This window comes from Nannospalax galili, unplaced genomic scaffold (assembly GCF_000622305.1).
Source record: "Nannospalax galili isolate Female #2095 unplaced genomic scaffold, S.galili_v1.0 scaffold1569, whole genome shotgun sequence".
Lineage (NCBI taxonomy): Eukaryota > Metazoa > Chordata > Mammalia > Rodentia > Spalacidae > Nannospalax > Nannospalax galili.
In genome coordinates, this window is record NW_008360051.1 from 299,869 (window position 1) to 325,122 (window position 25,254).

Below are 25,254 nucleotides of genomic sequence, written 5' to 3' on the forward strand. Positions count from 1 at the left end.
TTGCTAACTGATGCTGTTACTAAGATATGGAATTGACCCTACTTTGTCACTTATTCCTGTAATATTGGAGAACTCTGAAGAAAGAGAAAGGTATTTCTGGTTTTTAGCTGTGGGATGGTAGTGACATCATTTAAAATTCTAAGAGGAAATGGAATGGGTAATTAGAAGATGACTTCCCACCAGAAGCTGGGTGGGTGGGTGGACAGGCAGGCCAGGTGACAGGACAGCTCTCTTTCCCTGAATAACTGAAGAACTAAAGATTTGTGACTCAAAGTTTTTGCTCCTTTGCCAAGAACTGAACTGTATTGGAAGACCATGAGTCTATTTGCCTTGCCTTCTGGCCAGGGACGAAGGCAGGAACACTTTGAGAAACAAATGTATCATTTGCCATTTCACTGAAAAACTAGATTGTATAAAGAATTTTTTTACAGCAGTTAAGTAAGACACAGCAGCGGCCCCTTTGAGGATGAGCATTCTTGCTGCTTGTGCTGGGTCCATTCATAGGCTTCTCGTTTCCCCAGCGCCCACACTGAGGAACACGGTGCCTGTTCTTGGGTTGCTCTCATCACTCTTCTAGGAAACCTGGCTTTTCAAGCACACTTTTCTTTCCTGGTTTGCAATGGGAAGTTTCAACAGATAAAGGTATATGCACATAAAGTTCATTATCATCATCATCTGGGGCTGAGGATATGGCTGAGTGGGTGAAGTGCTTGCAGCACAAGCATGAAGACCTGCATTTGGATCCCTAGCACCCACGGACAGCCAGGCACAGGACTGGAGAGACATCTCAGTGGTTAAGAGCACTCACTGCTCTTGCAGAGGATCTGGGTTCAGTTCCCAGCATCCACGTGGTGGCTCACAACTGCCTGTAACTCTGGTTCCACGGATTCTGATGCCCTCTTCTGGCCTTCAGTGCTTACATGTGATCCATGTGCATGCATTTAAGCAAACACACTCATACACATGAAAAAGAGGTAAATAAAACCTTTTAAAAGCCAGGACATGTCTGTAACTCCAATACTGGACTGAAGGAGGATCGAAGAAAGGCAGATCCTTGGGGCTTGTAGCCAGCCAGTATAGACAAACAGGCGAGTTCCAGGTTTAGTGAGAGTCACTGTCTCGAATAATAAGATGGAGAGTGTTAGAGAAAGATGCCTGACATTGTCCTCTGCCTCCACATGCAGATGTACAGGCGCACGCACATATGCACACACATCTATATACAATTTGACATACAAATTGTCATCATCATTATTGCGATATTGGGGATTGAACCCAGGGCTGTGTGTACGTTAGGCAAGCACTCAACCACTGAGCTGTGCCCCCACCCCGTAAAGCTTATTTAAGTCTTATTTCCTACAACAGTTCTTTGAGGAGCCAACTACATTTTGAAGAGTCATGAAAATTGTTTATGAAACAACTGTGATTTTAAAAAATTACCCACTGATCTGTAAAAACAAATTTAATTCGTAGTCTCAATTCTGGTTTCTGAGGGACAAAGGTATCTGTGGCCATGCTCTGGCTTAACCAGCAAACACCTTCCCCAATTTTCTGTAAATGTGCTTAATATTTCTTATTAATGAAGAGCGTGTACTAAGGACTCTGCAAGCAGCCTCACAGTAGTTCTAATTCCATGAACCCAGCCTCAGGCCCCGTCCTTGTTCCTGCTTTCAGTGTATGAACAGGTCCCTTGGTAGAATTCAGTTTTCTGCTTACACCAGGAGGTGTCCTTGTATGCAATGTCTTCACTGCAACGTCACTGCAATTTCTTTATAACATGAGATTGGTTTGAATTACCCACCAGGATTTTAGGCATCCTACCCATTTACTGCCTTTTGACAGAAACTAAATGGAAATAATCTAATCCCTAATGGCAGATGGTGTGCAATGGCAGGCTTCTGGTTTTCCTCCACATATGACTGGCCAGTGTCCAGGCTTTGCAGTGCTTGTAAGGTCAAACTTCTTATCAGGGAACCAAATTATGGTTTGTGAGAACTGCCTTTTTTTTTAATTGAAATTTTGCAATTTTCATGTTATATAGCTTGATGGTATTCAGATTCCCTCACCTGTCCCCACCTCCCCTTATTGTTATTGTTTGATGTAATGTACTCCGTTATATACATAATAGTGTCTATAGAGTCTAATTTGTGTCTCCAAACGTCCCTTGGTGTGGGTCCATCCACTGGATCCTGGTTAACCTACCAAGAGTTCCGAGCTTGAAAGAGACGTCTCTGTCCCTCCCTGGAACCATGGGCTGCCACAATTTCCTTAGGTGGGGCTGGAGTTTCTTACCCACTTTTTCATGCCTATGCTCATTTTTTTTTTTCTGGTTTGAGCTTGCTTAGGGCTTGTATGCATTGTTGTGAAATCATATGAGTAACTGGCTAGCTGTCTGGAAAACTCTGTTTCCTTGTGCTCATCTCTCACTTCTGGCTCTTACAATCTTTCCACCCCCTCTTCCACAATAATCCTGGAACCTTGGGAGGCAGAATTTTTTATCTAGGTGTGCTATTCAGGGATAAGCACCCTGTAGCCTCTTGTTCTCTGCATGTTGGTACCCATACCAGACGTTGATATCGGGCTTAAGAACCTGAAGCTAGACAGGTCACAGGACATAGGGGAGAACCTAATACCAGTTTTCTGCTAAATAGTCATTGTATTAAGCTAAATCTTAATGATTTACTGTTATACCCATGGATTAATGCAGTCACAACTCTCACCAAAGAAGCTTCCTTATACAACAGATAATGATTAACACAGAAACCCACAAACAGCCTACACCCAGAGAAAAAGAGAACTGCTTTTATTATCTATTTACTTAACAAGAATTAGGCTACTAAAACAGGCCTTTTCTAGGCTTTAGGGCAGAGATCTCCCTGAGATAACAGTGTCTGTGGCTCCTGGAAGGGCCCTGAAGCCCATTTACTGAAGATTCCCTAGGAAGTCAGTTCAGATTTGGCAGAGGGCTGTTGACACCTCACTGTAAGCTGCCCTAGATAGATAAGAGCTGCACACCAGCCTACCCCTTGCATTCTCAGCCCTTGGTCTGCAAAGCTTCCATAGGCCAGGTCCTCAGTCACCATTCCAGACAGGCCCCAACAACTCTGGAAGTGGCCTTACATCTTCGTACCCTCATCTAGTCACACTCCAAGCTCAGAATATGAACCCCACCCCTTTCTTTCATGCCCATGTTTCATCTCCCAGTCAATCCCCAGTGCTCCCACCTATTCAGTGCTTTTTGCTGTGCCTATGGCAAAGGCACATGTATTCTTTTACACACATATATGTACATATGTGTTACATATGGTGCATATATACCATAGCTCATCCTTTCATGGAATGGGCGTTGGCTATACTCTAAGAACTTCAGTGGTGAAGAATGGCTGGAATTCTTCCTTATCCTAAATAACACCTTGTGACTATAACTTTTTGTTTGTTTGTTTTTTGTTGTTTTTTTTTTTTTTTTTTTTTTTTTTTTTTTTTTTTTGTCTTTTTGAGACAGGGTTTCCCTATAGCCCCAGCTGTCCTGGAACTCACTATGTAGACCAGACTGGCCTTGAACTCCCAGAGATCTGGCTGACCCTGCCTCCTGAGTGCTGGGATTAAAGGCGTGACTATAACAGTTTTTAACAACCATGAAAAATCTCACATTGCTATAAGGTTCATGCTACTAGTTGGACTTGTTCTTTTTACTCGTGGTGCTTCTTGCTACTTTCCCAATTTGGTAAAATTTTGACAACTCTGCTAGAGATGAAACCCAGAGTAGAATACGTTCTAAGCACGTTCAAGGCCCTGGATTCCACACCCAGCTTCTTACCAGCTAGACTTTAAAAGCAATAACTTGAATAGGCAGTTTTTGTTCCTTTTCTGATGTCACAAGAATTGGACGTTGACACACTAACCTATACTTTTATCCTCTTTTTTGTTTGTTTGTTTGTTTGTTTGTTTTGGAGACAGGGTCTCCCTGCAGCCCTCACTGTGTAGACCAGGCTGGCTTCAATCTCAGAGAGATCCTGCTTGCCTCTGCCTCCTGAGTGCTAGGATTAAGACATGTCTAGTTGTATTTTCTTTGAATGAACCAATTCATACCACTTCATGTGTGATGGGTTTATAGTACTTGGCACAAAGCAGGTATTTTCACGAGAGAGAGAGAAAGAGAGAGAGAGACAGAGAGAGAGAGAGAGAGAGAAATAGTGGTATTTAAGGCAAAATTCTAGCCTGTTGGATGTTCATAATTTAATCAGGGAAAATTAATATACATATTTAAAAGGCCACATGTCCTATGTCCTACAGGTGTTCAGAGATCACAAGCACTGTGTTAACGTTGGCTTAAAGTGAATACACATTGAGACATAGAGCTTGAGACCCACCACTGAAGTAGAAGCAGACATCCTGTCTCAGTTACTTTTCTGTGGCTGTGACAAAATACCTTGACAAAAGCATCTTAAGGAAGGAAGAGTTTGTATGACAGTCACATCTCAATTAACCTAATCAAGATAATCCCCACAGACAATGCCCAGAGACTGTCTTAGGTGATTCTAGGTCTCATCCAACTGACAGTTGAGGTTAGCCATCACAGATGTCCTGTGGTGATACAAGATGGCAGAACCCTGTGCCTTCAAGACTGGGAATGCAGATTTGAAAGACATTAGTGCACAGGTATTCTTAAAGCTGGGAGAGAATCCATCAAAAGATGCAAGCCTTAAGAGCAATAGATCCCCTTGCAAGAAGCATGTCTTCAAGAGGGTATCACGCAAAAACATAACTCTCACCTCAAAGGGGATAAGAGATAGTTTATTCTGGAGCCAAATGTGAGTGACCATGGCCCGGGAACACAGATTCAGGCTACCCCAAATTCCATGTTCCTGCATAGTAACAGTTGTCTTACATTTTTATAGGAATAGAACAAAGAAAAGTCATAAATCAAGACACTTTTCAAATATATTGGAGGATACATTCAGTAGGCAGGTCGCAGAAAAGCGGGAGGGTTCTTACTATAGGTCCCAGATGCTATCTGATGACATTCTTAGCTTTTGGATTGGTGAGACCTGGTGGTCTGTTAAATTAATACCTTCTAAAAGATTTTTATCTGTTAGTCACAGGATGTTAGATCAGAAACAGAGGTGGGTAAGGAGTGGCTGTTTAGGGGGCTAAAGATGGCCCAAGATAAATGGTAATTAGACTCTGGACCTGCAACATTCCAAACTTTCTACAGAGTGATAATCAGTTGGTCAGCCTTGCAGGAAGCAGTCCAAGGTGCAGAAATTCTTTTTGGGAACTTCTCTTTCACAAGGGTCACAAGGAAGGTTGGAAAACTGGGTTATAAGGTTCAGTGTCATGTCAGATGAAGGAATCAAATGCCTTCCAAGTCAGGTTGCATCTGAAATCAGAATGAAGACAGCCATTCCCACAGACCAACCTTTTTTCGGATGAACAATTCCTCACGCTCCAGGGAAATCCTAGTGATTATTTTTCAGTGCATCTTCTCTTTGTTTTTGGCTTTAGTGTATGGAAACCAAGGTCCTACAGAGAAAGTCTGGAATACAGGGCAGTGATGGCGCCGATGAAAAGACGCTTCCTTTGCTGGCCACCAACATCATTGCTTTCTCTCTCCAAGGGATTTGCCTGGGGAGAAGAAACTTGCCTTCCCCGGATGATTTTACGGAATATATTTTCAGTTTCATGAACCATTCCGGTACCCTCCACCTATCAGGTAAGGTTGTTTTCCATGAATTTAATTTCCAGCTCACATCCGTCCAATTAATTGTGCCTGAAACCAAGTCCAGAGCTTTTTTATGACTGAATTTGTTCAGGTCTGCTTCAAACACTGTTTTACCTTGGCACGTGCTGACAGCAGGGATGACCTCTCAGAAAAATGTACTATGAAGTCAATGGATTGATGAGGCATAAACATGAAGTTGGCCCATTTGTGTAGGGATGGAAATTGTGGATGCAGAGTCAAATGCAGAGATTTTAAGACCTGTCATAAGAAATAACTAAACACTTTCTTATTTGGTACATAACGCTGGATCTGAGATGGTGCGGGATGATAAAATAGCAATCAAAATGGTTCAGGAGGATCTGAAACAGTTTGCTTCTAACCGTAAATGTAAGTCATTTACTTTTAAATAAAACTGTCATGTGCATTATTTGTTTATTATATTCCCGAAGGTAGTGCTGAAGCTCTAAGATGAAGTGGAATTATGGAAAGAAGTCTGAAGGCTCATTTTGCACATTTCTTTGATTTCTTTGTATTTGGTACAACAGATACAAAGAAATCAAAGGGTAAATAACTTATTTTTCAAATCTGAAGTAAAGTATCTGTAGGTAGATTTTTTTAAGAAGAAGATCTCATTGCCAATATCACAGCCTAAAATCAACAATTTATCGATATAAAATGTTGGATTTAATTTTCCTGATTAAAAAATATAGTGTATATTGAATCAGGGTCCAAATAAGATCCACAAAACGAACTGGGGGTAAAGTGTTTGCTGTACAAACATGAAGACCTGAGTTAGGATTCCCAAGAACACATGTAAAGCTGGGCGTGGTAGTACATGTCTGTAATCCCAGCATTCCCATGAAGAGATGGGAGGTAGAGACAGCAGAATCCCCCAGAAGCCCATATGCCAGCTAGCTTAGCAAACACAGTGGGACAGTCAAGAGACCCTCTTTCAAACAAGGTGGAAAGTGAAGATTGATAGCTCTGACTTCCATATGAACTCTGTGACACTTGTAGGCCAACATACAGACACACACACACGGACACACAGACACACACACATATGCAGGCACATATTAAAAATAAAATCTGCAAAATGTAAAATGTTGGTAGGTCTCTAGTTCCCTTTACAAGGATCATAATTCCCCATTCTTATTCTATTATATATAATTGAATTTTTGTGACTTTCATACATTATAATTTGGTGATATTTAGATCCTCTCCCCTATTCGCACCCCCTTTTACTGCATCCTACCCAACTTAATATACACCACATATATGTATGGCCTACAGAGTCTAATTTCTATCTCCTAATGTCCTTCAGTATGGGTTCATCCACTGGAGCCTGGCTAACCTCCAAGAGTCTCATGCTTGAAAGAGGCTGTCTTTGTCTCTCCCAGCAGCCATCAGTTGCCAAAACTTCCTTAAGTTATGTTGGGGTTTCTTACCCATCTCCCCACATCCATGCTGGAATTTGGTTTAGCTTGAGCTCGGGTGCATGCTGTCACCATTGCTGTGAGTTCATATGAGTAATTGACCAGCTGTCTGGGAAACTCTGTTTCCCTGTGGTGATCTACCACCTCTGGCTCTTACAGTCTTCCACAATGATCCCTGAGCTTTGGGAGGCAGAAGTTTCATACAGGTGTCCTGTTCAGGGATCAGCACTCTGCAGCCCCTTGTTCTCTGCACATTGGCCATCTGTGAGTTTCCGTGTTAATCACCATTTCCTGCATAAGGACACTTCTCTGCTGAGAGTTGAAAGGCATTAATCTATGGGTATAACAGTAAGTCAGTCTAGTCTCAGGCTCCTAAGCCCAATATCAATGTCAGATAGGGGTTTCCTATTTTATTTTGTCATAAATTATTATGTTTTTATTGGTGAACAAAGGAAATTTTGCTCTATGGATTTTGCTGATTGTATTCAGATTAACATGCATTTCCATGCCACAAATTTCCTGTATATTAGTGGTAGTATGTGGAGATTTTATTGATTTTCAGTTGTTTGTTGAAGAACATCATTTTACTGTTGGTGACCTCCATCAGAGAGTGTGTAATGTCTGGGTCTCTTTTGTTTGATAACTTACAAGCTTTTGATCATTGTCTAGATTGATTATATGAGGCTTATAAGATTGATAGTTGAAGTCTCCCATTCTATCCCTGGGGTCACCCCTCCTCCCCACTTCAGCCCTCTGTCCTTGTAATCTCCTCTGCCTGGAGATCACAAAACACACATAGCATAGAAGACAGAGTTTATTTCAGAGTAGAGAAAAGTACATCCCTAAGTGATGACATTAGACAAAGGGCCATTGCAGAGGAGAGCACTGACTGGGTAAGAGTAGATGATGGCCAGAGACCATTGTGTCAGTCTACATTGTTAGGCGAGTTTTATACGATTTTTAAAGACTCTGAAGCAGACAGCTTTCCTGAGGGGCATTTCCCTGTCTAGGTGATTGACAGGCCCATTTGGATTGACTCTTATAGGAAGGGGCAGTGGATCTGTCCTTATTCTGTATCAGAGAGCCTCCTGCCAGATAGTAAAAGCAAGGCTTAGATAGTTACCATTTAGTGACCTTTTGGCTACTTCAGGATGTCACTCTCCTCCAGGGCCAGAGAAATGGCTCAGATTCCATTCCTCTGGCCAGTTATTAGATACCTGCAGTTTCAGATCTTACTACTATTGACTACGAGGGAGGGGTCCATCCCTAATAGTCTTCAAGTCCACTGTTGTCTAACGAACTACCTAACAATTTCCCCCTTATTTATTATTATTATTATTATTTATTAGTGTTATAATTCTATAATGATCCTCTCATACTAATTTCATTTTCCTAAGGTTCTTTTTGCTTGTGTACGTGTGTGTGGATTGTGTGTGTGTGCATTCACATGTGTGGACGTATGTGTGTATGTATGATGCGTATATATGCCTGCGGAGGTCAGAGGTTGATGTCAGATGTCTTCTTGGATGGCTCTCCACCTTATATACTGAGGCAGGATCTCTCACTTGACGTTAGAGCATGCGGAACTAGCTAGTGTAGCCAATCAGTTTGCTCTGGGGAACCCCTGTCTCTGTCTTCTCAGTGGTGGATTACAAGGGGGCCACCACACCAGGATGGCATTTACTTGGATGCTGGGGATTCAAGCTCCAATCCTCTTGCCTACATGCACTGAGAGGTCTCTCCAGACCTTCACTGAGGTTCTTAAATGAAAGTAACGATACATTCTTGGCACATTAATTTACCGATTTTTCAAAATAATAGCACAAAACTTTGATATTTCAGAGAGAATGGGATTTATAAACATAAATTATAATTATGTAGTATTTAATACTATAAGCTTTTCTTCCAAATTGAGAAACATAGTAAGAATTCTAAATACTTGCATTATTTCTTAACAGTCTATTGAAATTATTTTTTTTAAATATTATTTATTTATTATTTTTATTTTATGTGTATGAATGTATTGCCTGTGTCTATGTAAGTGTATCCATGTCGTGCAAAGCCCATGGAGGTCATAAGACAGCCTCAGATTCCCTGGAACTGGAGTTACAGACAATTGTTAGCCACCACATGGATGCTGGGAATTGAACCTCAGTCCTCTGCAAGAGCAGTCAGTGCTCTTAACTACTAATCCATCTTTCCAGTCCTCATTATTAAAATTATTAACAAAAGAAAACAGATGAGAAAGCAAACAAAAATTAAAATTTCATTTCCCAATTTATTGTCATCTTAATTGGTGCTAAGATTTTTCTAAATAACTATTTTTTTATAGTTTCTTCATTGGTTTGAGATACTGTTGTCATACAATATAATAAATTTCTAAATATAGTTGAGTCAAATTCTGGATTTTCTATTCTGTTTCCCACATTAGTTATTCATATTCATATTCACACCTTACTAGTCTACTTAACTGCTTTGTGCTGCATTTTAATTTCTAGTATAACCAGCTCCCTTTATTCTTCTCTCCAAGACTTTTCTGGCTTCTTTGTTGACTATAATTAATATTACTAAATTGTCAACTGGGAAAAATCTTATTATAATTTTATTGTGATTTTAATATACATACATTACATACACACATATATATGTGTGTATGTAATGTATGTATAATTACTTGCAGAAAACTAGATGTTACATATTTATATCAAAGAATGTAATGTTTTCCAACTTAATCCTGCCTACATGTGTGTTTTTTTATTTTATTATTTTCCTTTTGTTTATTATTTATATTTATGTGTATGAGTGTATTGCCTACATGTGCACACATGTCAAACTATGCCCGTGGAGATCAGAAGAGGGTGTTGGATCCCCTGGAACTGGAGTTATGGGCAGTTGTTAGCTGCCACGTGGTGCTGGGAATCGAACCTGGGTCCACTGCAAGAGCAGCCAGAGTTCTTAACCACTGAACCATGTCTCTAGCCCCGATTTTATTATCTTTATGACTAGCGTTCAGGTATTAATTTTTGCATTATCTATAGGCATCTAACTTTCCTCCTGACCATCTTAAATGAGGTCTTGTTCATTGTGTTTCTAATTGATGTTTGCATGTAAAAGTGTCTTTACAGATTAATGTTATAGCCTGTGCCACAGTTAAATCATTTTGTTTTTACATTGGTTTTATGAAGAGCTTTGGTTGTATCTTTGTGACATCTCCAAACAGGGTGGCTTTACTTCCTTTAATTTCTTACCATTTTGCTTGCTCTCTCATCTACCTGCTTTGGTTAACAATTGAAATACAATTTTAAACAGTAGTATGGATGTGCATTCTTCTGTTTCTGAGTTGGAAAGAAGAAACTGTAGTATTTTTTTCAGTAAAGCTAGCAAACAAATGAGCAAAACATACTTATAGACTCTGTCACTTTAGCCCACAATTGCCAGTGTTTTTCATTCCTTAGAGTAAACTTGACAAAACTGGAAAATTAACCTAGTGGGAAGTTCGGATCATTTCTTTTCAGCCTAAAGATTTCTTGGGCTGGAGAGATGGACGGCTCAGTGATTAAGAGCACCTGACGCTCTTTCAGATGACTTGAGTTAAGTTCCCATCACCTATGTCAGGAAGCTCACAGCCACCTGTAACTCCAGCTCCAGGGCATTCAATGCCTTCTTCTGGCCTTCTCAGGCTACTGTACACACATGCCAGACACACATACACACACAGAGTCACACAAATAAAAATAAAAAATATGAAAACAAATATTTTATAAAAAGCATATCATTCTGAATTTCTTGTAATGAAGGCTGACTAGCAGTTTGCCAGATTTTTTTTCCAGCTCCCTTTAAGGGGGTGTTTTGCTGGGTATACAACCATCGAGTGACAACTTTTTCCTTCAGTTCTATGATACCATTCTCCTATTGTTTGGTCTCTTGTTCAGATGGGAAGTCAGCCGCGAGTTATGGCGATGGATCCTTCTGTCTTGCTGCTTTCAAGATTTTATCTTGGATTCTCACCGGTTTGTCCATAATGCGTCTCAGTAGGGATGCTTTCTTGTACCTGGTGTTTGATGAGCTTCTTGTACATGCTAAGGAAGCCTTAACAACATACTTCCAAAGTTTTTGGTCACTGTTTTCATGTTCTCCTTATCCTTTGTCATCTCTTTCTGTGACTGCTGGTGCATGTGTGTTGCTATGGTTGCCTTTTCCTGGGTCTTTGAGACTTCTTCCAGTTCTTTTTCCTCCATTTTTCAGGATGGATTATTTCTGTGAACCAATCTATATCAGTGAGTTTTGCCTTCTCTCTTCTCATATATATTATTGAGTGCCTTTGTCATTTTTTTTTTCCAGTTTTTTTCTACAACTACAGAATCTCCACCAGGAATTTTATAAAATTATGTTTTTTACTGAAGATTGCTTTTAGGTTTACTTGTTGTCATACTTCCTTTTAATTCTTTAAAAAACACTTTAAAATGATTTCTTTTTATGTTTTATGTGTGTGGATGTTATGCCTACATGTATGTAAGTGCACCTCTGTTGTGCAGTACCCACAGAGGACAGAAGATGGCATTGGAGCCCCATCACAACTGTAGTTATGAACAGTTGTTAGCCACCATGTAGGTGCTGGGATTCAAACCCGGGTCTTCTGCAAAAATAGCTGGTGCTCTTAACTGCTGAGCCATCTCTCCAGCCCCTTTTTTTGTAATTTTTAATTGAATTTTTGTGTATTTCATACAGAACATCTTATTCATCTTTATACTCTCTTCCTTGTTGGCACCCTCCCATAGACCTCTCCACTGGAATTCATGCATTCTGTCATTTGTGTTAAGGCCTATTGAGCCAAGTTTGTGTCCCCAGACATCCCTCAGTACAAGTTCATCTGATGAAGTCTAGTCAGCCTATCTAAAGTCCCTCCCTTTTAGAAGATCAGCTTTTCCTCACCCAGCAGTATTCAGATGACAATAATTCTTTGACTAAGATTGGGGTCTGCTGCCCATTTCCACAGTTCTGTGCTGGGGTTTTTGTCTGCTTGAGTTTACATGGGTCTTGACATCATTGCTGTAGGTTCACATGAGCAGGGTCCCAGGACCCTGTAGGACTCTATTTCCATATGGTCATGCACCTCCTTCCTGACTCTAGCAATCTTTCTGCCCCAAATTCTGCTATGGTCCCTGAGACCTGGACCATAGGCGAGTTTAATATAGGAGTCCTATCCACACTCTGAAGAATCTTACACTCACATTTTGGCCATTTGGGACCTTTTGTGTTCCTGGATCTCTGTTGCCTGAGGGACCGTTGTTGATGAGAAATGCATTAGTGCCCTCTTTACCCCTTGCCCTGTGTTCCATGAGCCTTAGGTATAGAGGTTGCATTGTAGACGTGCCGCTTAGGCTTGGGTAGTTCACATGCAATCTCTGTGTATAACCAGTTGAGGAACTCTGTAAAAATCTCTCTGTTGCAAAAGAAGCTTCTTTGATGAGTGGTAACTGGGATACTTGTCTGTAATATAATGATACATAATCTTCACATAGTAAGAAATTACATTTGTCTAGGGCTGTGACAGCCTTGGAGTTTTCTCTAAGGTCTATTCTCCAGCCATTTGTATTTGGCTGTTTACATTACCACACATGAGTTTCTTCCCATTGATTGAGCTTTAAGTTCAATTAGGTAGCTATTGATTATCCCCAAGATAAAAGTGTCACCAATGTTTTTTGCCATACCAGTCATTGATGTGGTTATTAGACTTTAGCACTGGGGTTGGATCATCAATTGATGTTCTCCCTTAGCTGCTTGAATAGTATTCTCCAAAACTATGATAGCTAGCCTTCAGGGGAGGTAGATTCCAGGTCAGTTCCAGCTCCATTGCTCCGAATCCTGTGTTCAAAGTATGTCCTGTCTTCAGCAATAGGGTCTTACCTTCAAGTTTTGGGAGGTAATCAAGGGCTGTGGCAATAGACTATGTAATTCTGGGAGTCTCTTGGACTACCCTGGCCAACAACTCAAAGGGAGGTTTCTCCTGTCTGGCACTGTTTCTTGTTACATAGCCTTCAGCTATATGCATGGACTCATGCAGAGATATTGTAATTGTGTGATTTTTCAGTAGGTTTTTGGACTAATATAATTCCCTTTGGTTTTTTACACTGGTGAGGCATTATTTATTTCTCCCCTCTCTCTCCCTGTACATACTATTAATAGCTTTCTTGAGAACTTTGGGTATTATAGCCAACATCCAGGAACAGTCAGAAATGTATTTACTTGTTTTTAAAAATAATTTTTATTGAATTTTTGCAAAATTCATACAATATATTTTCACCATACACAGACCCCCTCCCCTATCTGCATCCCTCTTATAGCTCCCTCCAAATTTCATGTACTGTGTCGTATATGTTAAGGTATATTGAGTCAAGTTTGTTTCCCCAACTGTACTTTGGTGTGCGTCTGCTGTCACACCCTTAAAGAAAACCAACTTGCCTTTTCCCATCAGTTACCAGTTGCCAATAGGTCCTCAGCCAAAGTTGTGGCTTCTTACCCACTTCCCCACTTAAATGCTGGGATTTTGTCTGGCTTAAGCTTACATGGAACTTTGTATGCTTTTACCATTGCTGTGAGTTCAGATGAGTACATTCCCAACTGTATGGAAAACTGTTTCCTTGCGGTCATCCACCACCTGTGACTCTTACAATGTTCTGCCCCTCTTCTTGGTCCCTGAGCCCTGCGTGGCCAGGTGTGATATATGTGTCCTGTTCACGGATAAACACTCTGCCAGGTCTGGCTTTCTGGGTTCATCACCATTGGTTGCAGGAGGAAGCTTCACTGGTGAAAGCTGAAAGATGTATTAATATGCTTGCTACCCCGTTTCACTATGTTCCCTGAGCATTAAGTATAGAGTTTGCCTTGCGAATGTGTCACTTAAGGATGGGCACCTCATAGATACTTATTATCTGTGTTTGGCCAGGTGTGAAACTTTGTAATAGTCTCTGTTTGCAGCAAAAAAGAAGCTTCTTTGATGAGTGGTGAGAGGTACACTTGTCTGTAAATATAAAGATACATATTTAGAATACAGTAAGAAATTATGTTGATCTCTGAACGTGACAAGAGCAGGTTTTGATCTAGGATCTAAGATCTCTCCTGTCATGTGTATTTGGCTATGTTCCTAGTACTACAGATGAATTCCCTCCCATTGAGGGGGCCTTAAATCCAGTTAGACAGCTGTTGATAAGATAAAAGTGCCGCTACTACACCAGTGGAGATTATTTACTGGGCCAGTAACTGTTATGGTTCATAGTCTTTACAGATGAATGGAATCATTAATTGATTTTTCTCCCTTGGCAGTTTGCATAATACCTTCTGATACTTTGGGAGCTAGTCTTCAGGGAAGAAACTTCCAGATCAGTTCGGCTTGATTGCTCCGAGTCCTGTGTCTGAAGTATGTCCTGTCTTCAGCAATAGGTTCTTACCTTCAAGTTCAGGAAGGCAATCAAGGGCTGTCGCAATAGCCTGTGTTATTTGGGGAGTCTTTTGGACTGCCCTGACCAACAACTCAAAGGGAGGTTTTTCCTGCTTGGCACTATATTTTTTGTTATATAGCTTCTAACTATACATATGCATTTTGTGTGTGTATGTGTGTGTGTGTGTGTGTGTGTGTGTGTGTGTGTGTGTATTCAGTAGGCTTTTGAGTTAATACATTTTCCTCTGGTTTTTCACATCACCTAAATATTATTTATCTCTCCTCTTTCTCCCCCTGTATAACTTTCCCATTCCTTCCCCATTTTCCTCATATCTCCCTGACAATACCTCTCTTTTACCTAGAAAGAAAGCTTTTTGGCTAACATCACCACGTTAAAGAAAAAGTCTGTTGAGACATAGATTGCCTTATGGGGAAAATTTTCCTGAAGATTTAGCCAGTTTCTGCTTTGCTTTTTTATTTGAATTTTTATCACATTTTAGTTATTTTATGTGTATGTGTGTGTGTGTGTGTGTGTGTGTGTGTGTGTGTGCGCGCACGAGTGTGCCACAGTTCACATATGGAGAGCAGAGGACAACTTTCTGGAGTTGGTTTTCTTTTTCTACCCTGTGGGATCCTGGGATCAAACTCAGATCATCAGACTTGGTGGCAAGTGCCTTTACCCTGGAGCCATCTCACCATGCCCCTGCTTTACATCTTTTTTTGTCTTTTTGAAGCAGAGTCTCCCTGTAGTTCCAGCTGTCCTGGAACTCACTGTGTAGACCAGGTTGGCCTCGAACTCACAGAGATCCACCTGCCTCTCCTCCCAAGTGCTGGGATTAGTGCGCCACCATGCCGGCTTGCTTTACATTTTTATAGAAGAGAAAACACTTGGTGCAATGGATTACTTTCCCCTTTTTGTCTCTAGGGCTTAAAAATGTAGGATTGTTTTGGAAAGACTCATCACCAAGATTTAACCAAGATTTCATGAAGAAACCAATACCCGCATGGATTACAAATACTTCTTACCTTTTCTTCATGAACTTTGGCTTCTCATTAGAATCAAGCTTACCTTGTAAAAAGTCTATACTGTGGCCATTGAAATTGTGATTACTCTAAATTTGACCTGTCTAGTCTATGTGACACCAGATTTTATGTGACGTTTCTAGAACTAGACCAACTCCTCAACCTACTCTTGACCAGAAGTGTCTGTACCAAAAGGGATAAAATCCATCAACATGGAAAGAAACAGAACAATGTATCAATCCATGATTGGGGTGACCCTAAGACATCTATAACTGAGTACAAAGAGTCAGATGATCATTCAGTGTCCTGGGATCAGGTATGTCCATTCTTTTAATGCTGTCGCTTGCTATTGCTGAAGGAAGGCAACATGTTACAGTGTTATAAAACCTTTTTGATTTATGCATATGAGTGTTTTGCTTGCATGTATGGAAGTGTACCAAATGTGTGCAATGTCCATGGAGGCCAGAGGAAGTGTTGGGCCCCCTGGAACTAGAATTATAAACAGTTGTTAGCTGTCATGTGGGTGCTGGGAACTGAACCTGGGTCCTCTGCAGGAGCAGCCAATGCTCTTAATTGCTGAGCATCTCTCCAAGCCCCAATGTGTATTTTTCTTAAAGTTAAACTATTCCATCTATGCATTACATTTATGGTTGTATTTTTCTGTAAGCAGATTTCTAGAGACATAGAAATAAGGCAGGAATATTTAGGGTCTGTTTTGCTTCAATACTAAACACAGGCATAGTTAATTTGGAAAGGCTACATTGAGTATTTCATATGGACTAGTCACTGTACTAGCATGCAGAATATTGCATAGGCCAAACATAGGCCTAGGCCTTAAGGATCACGCAGGGCAGAGGGACATTTAAACATTGCAAATAACTGTGAGGCTATTCAGATACTTTAAATTTAGGATAGAGTAGGAAGAAATTTCTTTGGGATTTGACCAACAGAAACACTGGTATAGTAGATTGGTCCTTTCATGTGGTACTGGGGGTTGAATCTAGGATTAAGTAAATACTTTATCATAGAACTTACCTCTTTAGCACTTTAAAATTAATTTTTTTAAAAAATTATGTGTATGTATGTGCGTCTGAGTGTGGGTATGCTCATGGGAGTGCAGGTGCCTGAGGAGGGAGGCTAGAGGCATCAGATCCCCCAGGAGCTGAAGTTACAGGTGGTTGTGAGTTGCCCCATGTGGTTTTTGGGAATTGAACTTGGGTCCATTAGAAGAGCAACAAGTTCTTTTAACTGAGCAATCTCTCCAACTTCCTATTAAAATTAATGCACATTATTTTATCTATTATTTTATTTTATGTGTATGTATATATTGTCTACATGTATGTAAGCACACCTGTGTTGTGAAATGCCCGAGAAGTTCAGAAGAGAGTGTTGGATTTCCCTGAAACTGGAGTTATTGTCAGTTATAGCCACCGTGTCGGTGCAAGGGATCGAACCTGGGTCCTCTGCAAGAGCAGCCAGTGCTATTAACTGCTGAGCTATCTCTCCAGCCCCAAGTTGTTTTTTTGTGCATGTGTATGTGTTTGCATGTTTGTGTGTGTGCACATGTGTGCTCATGTGTGTGGCGGCCAGAGATTAATGTTGGGTGTCTTCCTGATTGATCTCTACCTTATATCTTGAAGTACAGTCTTTTGCTTGAACTCAGAGCTTCCAGATCTGCTGATCTAGCTACCTGCTTGCTCTAGGGATCCCATCTCTACTTGCCATGAGCTGGGATTACAGATGGGTTTCCATGCCTACCAGACATTTATGTGGATGCTGGGGATCCAAACTCTAGTCCTCAGACTTACATGGCAAGCATTTTATGTCTTGAACCAGCTCCCCAGTCCCTAATATTTATATTGAGACAGGATAGACAGGATCGTGCTAATTTTTCCAGGCTGTCCTTGAACTCACTGTCTAGCCCAGTATATCTTGTATTTGCAAGGTCTCTGCCTCTGCCTCCACAGTACCTGGGATCAAAGGTGTTGATGTTCTTTGAGATGAGGTGCTGTGGTCAAGTAAAGTGCAGAAATTCTGGCAAAGCCCATTTCACCGTAATCATACTCTTCACTGGAGAAGTTCCTTAGAAAGCCTATCTCCTTTAATGTTAAAGAACCCAGTATTTCTCATATATCAATGGTAGAATCTTTCTCTGCCTTAGCTACTTAAAATATTCAGAAATTAATGCCCCATGGTAATGTCTTAACCTCATTGACTATATATTTCAGGCACTATACTATATTACCTAATTAATATTAAAACAATTATATAAGACTGCTTTGCATCATTTCATCCTTTTGATAGGATACTTAATAATTGCTTAAGTTTAGAGACAGAATATATACATAGGTTGTCTGATAGCGTATTCTTTGTTCTTAATTATGTTATTGTTTAGGAAATTTTTATTTAAATAAGTTAATATCTTGTTATTTGTACATTAAATAATACTGCTATGGAATACAATCTGTGTTTTAAAACAGAAAAAGTCCTTAGCTCTTCCTAACAGTACTGGGTATTTTAAGCACAGATAATTAAGGCATGATTGTGCATCCTCATATTCTTGATATATTTGGAAAAGGTCATTTTTAGGCCAGGGCTGTAGCTCAGTAGCACAGCACCTGCCTAACATGTCTGAACCCATGGTAATCAATTTCTATTACCTCTTCTAGGCATAAAATATGACTATTAGAGTACATTCTTTCAAATCATATTTATTTTATTCAACCAAAAGTGACAAGCATTTACCTCCAAGTTAGTCTTCGTGAAGTCTCCTTAAATACTTCTTTAAGATCAGTTCTCTGGATAGGAATAAATTTGCCTTATGGAAACCCTATTAACATAAAAAGACTTTCTTAAAATGTAAGGATTATTTAAGCCTCACGTTTTCTAAGAAAATTAGCAACTGTAGTCTGTGCTGACTATGCAAAATAACAGAGTAATCTATAATTATTATTTTGTGTCGGAGCATGCCACTTTCTTTGTGACTCCTAAAGGGTCTCTCACATTGGACACTGGATCTGAGGGCCCTACCTATTTTATTTAGACCATAGTTTTCTACCTTTTGGACACCAGATCCCAGGGCCTTGCCTGTGTTATTTAGACCAATGGTTCCCTAAGTCATGTCCCCAGACCAGAGCATCAGCACCAACTGGAATTTGTTAGAAATGTAGATTATTGCTTGGCATGGTTGTACATACCTGTAACCTTAGCACTTAGGTGGTGGGGACAGGAGGACGGAGAGTTAAATACCAGCCTGGGCTACATAGACTTTGTTTTCAGAACTCAACGAAAACAAAAACAAATCACCATATCCCATCCCAGAATCTGAATGAGGAACTCTGAGTACTACTTTACTTTACTTTACTTTACTTTACTTTACTTTACTTTACTTTACTTTTGTTTGGTTTTGTTCCCTTGTTGTTATTTGGGGACAGGGTCTCACAGTGTAACTCTGACTGGCTGGAAACTTGCTATGTAGACCAGTTGGCCTCAAACTCACAGAGATCTGCCTGCCTCTACCTCCTGAGTGTTGGGATTAAAGGTGTGCACCACCATGCATTGTACATTTATCTTTTGATAAGAATGATTCTCAAAACCAGAATTTAGAAATGATGACTTGAGAATGCATTTGAAACCTGCTTTAGAAGTCTGATGACAGCAATGCAAATGTAAGGATATACTGGATTTTTATATAAAGAAATAAAGGTGTTCTAAAGATTATTGATCAGGCAATCTAAACTGTCATTCTATTTTCCTCTTTACTAAAGTACTTTTGTTTAAAATTTTGTAGAAAGTAAAGGATTACCGTTTGTGCTAATTTCAGAAGAAACTTAAAATAATAACCTAAATAGCACAGAAACAGTAAGTGAAGGTTAAGGGGGTGGAAGCCTAGAATAGACCAAGCTTCTTGAAGAAATTGTCTTGAAACTAGAAGCTGTTCAGTTTGCTGGGGAAAGCTGCATGGTGATCTTTGTGTGCCTCCAACACTTACCTGTGAGGCGTTTTCCAGTATGAGTCTTTATTATGAAGTATTTATCGTTGGAAGTTTATTATTAGTATTCCTTTCTCTCCATCAGCATTTTTATTGATGAGGTATTTATATTCTACCAGTAACAAGTGGTGCAAAAGAGAATATTGTCTTTGACACACTATTTCAACAAAGGGAAAATACCATAAAACTCTGTTCATGCTTTTCAGAAAAGAAAACTTCTGGGATGGTTTTCATTATTTTCTCTTTTATTTCCTCCAGTGCCGGAGAGCCAACCCAAAGCTTTGCACATGCTAAGTAAATGCTTTACCCATGAGCATATGAGCATTTACCCTAGCCGCCCCCCTTTTTTGAGACAGCAGCATATGGTTTTGTAGGCTTGACTTGAACTCATGATCCTCCTGTCTCAGCCTCCCCAGTGATGGGATTACCAAGTAACTGTCACTATGCCCATGCCCACCCCTCTTAGAGTTCTTAGCCAACTCCTGAGAAATGCCCCCCGACTAGTGTACACAAGCTCAAGGGAGCCCGTTGGTAGCGTTGCTGAATGATCAGATCTTTCTCACCATCTGCAGGTTAAACCTAGTCTTACGCACTTCGCTTAAAGGTCACTTTAGAGTGGGAACTCACACACTATGTCTTTATGAAACAAGAAGGCCTACCTATGAAAGGAAACACACACACACACACACACACACACACACACGTGTCTCTCTTCAACAGTCTCCTCTTGGTTAAATCTTGGCTTATGTGGCTTCTTTTCCATGCAACCAAAAATTTCCTGGTCACAATTAAACTTTCTTATCCATGAAGTCCCTGCCAAAGACTTTAATGTAGAGAAAAACCACCAAGTGTTTCATCATTATTTTGTGATTAATACATTTCTATTGAAATATCCTTACATTTTATACCAAAACAACTTTGACCAGTCTTGCAAATCAACTCATTTTTCTAAAACTCCTGCACATATTGTAATTAAAGTTTACAAAGGCAATATATTGAATTCTTATCTAAACAGAAGTTGCTCATATTGCAACCATGGTCCATCCTCGTTCATCCATTGCAGCTTTAGGGGCTAGGGAGGTGGTTCAGTGGGTAAAGCACTTGCCTCACAAGTGTGAGAACTGGAGTTTGGATCAATGGAAACTGGGTAAAAGACGGGCAGGCGTGGCAGCCCACCTATAATATTTGGGAGGTGGAGATGAGTTATCCCTTGGCCAAGTCAGCATTTCAGACAGCTGAAATGTTGAGCTCCAGATTAAGCAAGAGACTAGAGACCCTGCTTCAGTATTCAAGGTGGAGAATGATAAAGATACCTAAAGTCAACTTCAGGTCTCCACATGCTCACACATACACCCACATACACGCAAACACAAATATACACATACACACCACACACACATGCAAAAACACTAAGTTACAACTTTCGATGCACACAATGCTAGTTTTTATTCTTAAGATGAATAAATACCTTATGGCGATATTCAGTGGCATGTTACCTTTATTTTAAGGATTTTGTTTAAGTGTTGCTATGTAATACAAAAACAACCATAAAATTTTAGACAAAATAGGTAAACTCAATAAAAAGGAACAAGGACTTCTGCTGTTTTGTGGAGAACATGTTAACAGAAGTAGCTGTATTATTTAGCATTTGTGCTAACTAGTTCACACAGCATTCTCTTTTACTTTTTTTTTATTTAAATTTTTTGAGACTTCTGCACATGAATGCTGTCTTTATATCACTTCCACCCTTTTTAACTCCCCACTTCAAGTCATCCCATGCCACTCCACTCCCTTTAAATAACTCAATCTCCTGAATTCTTCTTTAATTATTATTGTTATATATATACATATATGTATATACACATATATACATATGTGTATATATATATATATATATATAGAGAGAGAGAGAGAGAGAGAGAGAGAGAGAGAGAAAGAGAGTATGTGCATTTAGTACATTTAGTACCACTAGTATGTACATGTGCTTAGTTAGGGATGACCACTTGGGATAAGATAACCTATCAGGGAGCTCATGGCTGAAGTCAAGGGATTCTTGGTCTCTCAGCAGCCATCGATTGCTGGTAGCTCTTCATCTAGAGGTAGGACCCTGTGAAATTTTCCCCATTCAGTGTTGTCATGCCAGCTGGAGTTGTTGTTATATAGTTTTGTTTTGACAACCATATATTAAGATTTCATGGGATCAGTTTCCCTATCATGTCTGGAAGACAATATCTAGCAGTAGGCATCCTTATTCTCTGGCTCAAAATCTTTCTGGCTCCTCTTCCATGATGTTCTCTGAGCCTAAGTTGTAGGGGTTGTTTTTTAGATGTATCCGTTGAGGCTCCCTGTAGTTTATTCTCTGCATTTTGACCAGTTGTGACTCTCTGTAATTGTTTCTATCTGTTGCAGAAAGAGAACACTTTGATGAGGTATAAAAGCTACCCTTATCTGGGGGCTTAAGGATAAATAGAACTTAGAACACAACTAGAAATTGTGTTGATTTAGGAAATGGCAGTAGTAGGTTCTCCTAGCTCTTGAGCCATAGATATTTGTTTAAGTTTACATATCCAGGCATGAAATCCCCCTTTTTAGTAGGCCCAAAGTTCAAATAGGCAGTTGTTGGTCACCCTAGGATAAAACTGTCACTATAGCACCATTAAGAATATCTTGCTGGACCAGGCATTGCTGTGGTTTTTAGGCTTTATACCGGGGTAGGACTATTGATTGCTTTTCTCCCTTGGTGACTTGCATAACACCTTCCAATACTATGAGAGCTGGTTCTTAGGGGGGTTTCCAGGTCAGTTCCAGCACAACTCCTCCAAGTTCTGTGTCCAAAGTGTATGGTGATTTCAGCAATAGGATCTGACCTTTAAGTCCTGGGATGCAACCAAGGTCAATGGCCAAGATTGTTTTAGGAGTCTTTTGGACTATCCTGATTAACAGTTCAGAGGGAGGTTACCCCCTTCCTGGCACAAAGGCTTTGGTTAGATAGTCTATGGTTTGGAGGGGGAGCATTATCACCCCATATGGTATAGTTCCATTTGAAATATCTATATCTGTGTCTATAATATGCTTATACAGTAATATATTTCCCTATATTTTTTCAACCATACTTAACTGTTATTTATCTCTCCCTCTGTGTTACCCTCCCTCCCAGTCAAAACTCTCCATGTTTCCCATTTCCCCCTTGATACCTATGTCCTACTATCCTCTCAAGATTCCCTTTTGCATTTTTATTACTTTTGAAAATACCCATTGCCAACATGGGCTTACTAAGGAGAGTATCAAAGGCAATGATCTCACCACAGGGCTTCTGTTTACCATGTGAAGTTATAGCTTTGTACTTACAAAGGTTCCTCCTTTGAAAAACAACAAAACCATGAAAACGTCTCTAGGCTGATGGTTAGAAACCACACAACACGTTTCAAAGCAGTCTGTCTTTACTAGAAAGAAAGAAAAAATGGGCAAAGAATATGGAATTTTATTCAGAACAAAAGAGAGGTAACACAGACCTTGATTGGAGATTTTAAAGAAATTTTGGAAGCTAGAAAAGAAGCAGTGGTAACAGGGAAAACTTGTCATAAAGGCCTCATGCTTCTTTCGCAGTCATCCACAGAGTTTGGGCTCTGCAAGTGTCTATTGGTGTGCCTGGTTCAGGCTGATGTTGGTAACCATGTGATTTCTCCATACAGACTTGCTTCTCTGCTAGGCAGTTGGTTGAGATATTTCTACAGAATCACCATCCATCCATCTCTAAGGAAGATTTTAAGCTGCTGAGTCCAGGGATCATCCAGCAACTACTCAGTTGCTCTTGTCATCTGCCCAAGGACCATCAAGCAAAACCCCCACCCACCACTCTGGAGAGTAAGTCTGGGTTCCTTATCAGTGGGCACAGTGTGTGTAGTAGTAACAGTGAATGTAGGTCACTTACAAGACATTGTCCCAAGAGTTTTATACTTACCAATACTTTTAATCCCCCCAATAATACAAGGTATGTATTGCTATCACCCCTGTTTTACCTGTTATGTGATGAAATTGGAAGTAAGCCCAAACATGCTGACCCAAGAATTCTTCTTCTATTACCCTATACTGATTTTCAGTGAAATTTCGTTGTTACTTTGAGACTTTCGCTATGTAGTCCAGCTTGGTTTCACTATGTAGTCCAGCTTGGTTTGGAACTTATGATCCTCCTGCCTCATCCTCTCAAGTGCTACAATGGTATAGTGGTAGATATGTGATTTTCAGTGAATATTTTATATTTTGTATGTAATTTATATAAGTTAATCCTGTCCCCTAAAATTGACTCAGTCATGAAGCAAGTTAAAATCCCATGATTGAGGGGACTGGGGAGAAGGATAGGTCAGTAAAGTGCCTGCTGGGCGAGCATGAGGCCCTAATCCTGGAACCCATGTAAAAATGCTGGGAATATCAGCATGTGCCTGTATCTCAGTGCTGTGGAGACAGAGACAGGAGGTCCCAGAGGCTTGTGAGCCAGCCACTGTAGTTGAATTGATGAGCTTTAGGGTTAGTGAGAGATCTGCTTAAAATGAGATGGAATGCCATTGAAGAAGATCTCCTATATAGACTTCCAGCCTCCACACACATACACACACACACACACACACACACACACACACACACGTATATACATATACACTCACTCACACACACCACTGCATAGTTGAGTAACAATGCGATAGAAGAGAAAATACATCAGTATTGGAATCTAAAATGCATAGCTAGACATGCCTTCCATTACCAGCCACTGTGTGATCTCAAACAGCTTCTATGTCCTTAGCTTGTCTTTAAGCCCAGTGGGAAAACGCTGCTTTCTGGCTTTCCCCATGTCCCCAAACATACAAAACATAAATGTATGTTGGACTGAACTAGGGCTTATAGGGCAGCTCTGGGATGAAGGTGCTCAAACCAGGGAGATGCAGCCTCTCAGGCATGGCCGGATCAGTCTTCACATGTTCCTGGATCCCATTGAGTTGCCACAGCAAGCAAGCTCTCCCACTGACTTCACAGGAAACCTGTGTGGTTCAGACAACACAAAGAGTACAAAAATGTGTGTAGTACATTTACATTCTATCTACTTAAGACCTTTTCCTTTAGGGGCTGGAGAGATGGCTCAGTAGTTAAGAACTCCTCTTGCAGAGGATCCAGGTATGAGTCCCAGTACCCACACGGCAGCTAACAACCACCCATAACTCCAGTTCCAGGGGAATCCAATGCTTTCTTCTGACCTCTGCGGGCATTTCACAACAGAAGTGTGCTCACATATATGCAGGCAATGCACTCATACACATAAAATAAAAGTAATAAATTAAATATTTAAAAAGACCCCTTTCCTCAAAAAATGGTGGACTAAGAATACCCGTGACATACAGTAAATGTATACAATTACTATCAAGCCAATGACCATATGTACAATATATCTGTGAGCATATCTGAACACATATGTGTATATATTGAGAGCCGCATTCTTTCTCTCTGAAGTAGGCCAGAAATGCCCATCAAGCGCTAGTTGATTCGTCCAGCTATTCAACACCAAGCCACAATGGATTTATTTATTTATTTATTTATTTATTTTTCTTTTGATTTTTTTGAGGTAGGGTCTCCCTGTAGGCCCAGCTAGCTTGGA

The 25,254-nt window shown here is 40.2% G+C and overlaps 1 protein-coding gene across 4 annotated transcripts in view; it reads left to right on the forward strand.

Annotated features, from left to right (window-relative positions):
- The window catches only part of Slc39a12 (solute carrier family 39 member 12), an 84,127-nt gene that overhangs the window by 10,800 nt on the left and 48,073 nt on the right, over positions 1-25,254 (forward strand). For all 4 annotated transcript variants that reach the window (XM_008824109.2, XM_008824108.2, XM_008824110.1 and 1 more), the window contains exons 4-6: positions 5,506-5,713; positions 15,763-15,935; positions 23,303-23,474. In XM_008824109.2, the coding sequence (XP_008822331.1) occupies positions 5,506-5,713; positions 15,763-15,935; positions 23,303-23,474 (553 nt within the window). The remainder of the gene's footprint in view (positions 1-5,505; positions 5,714-15,762; positions 15,936-23,302; positions 23,475-25,254) is intronic.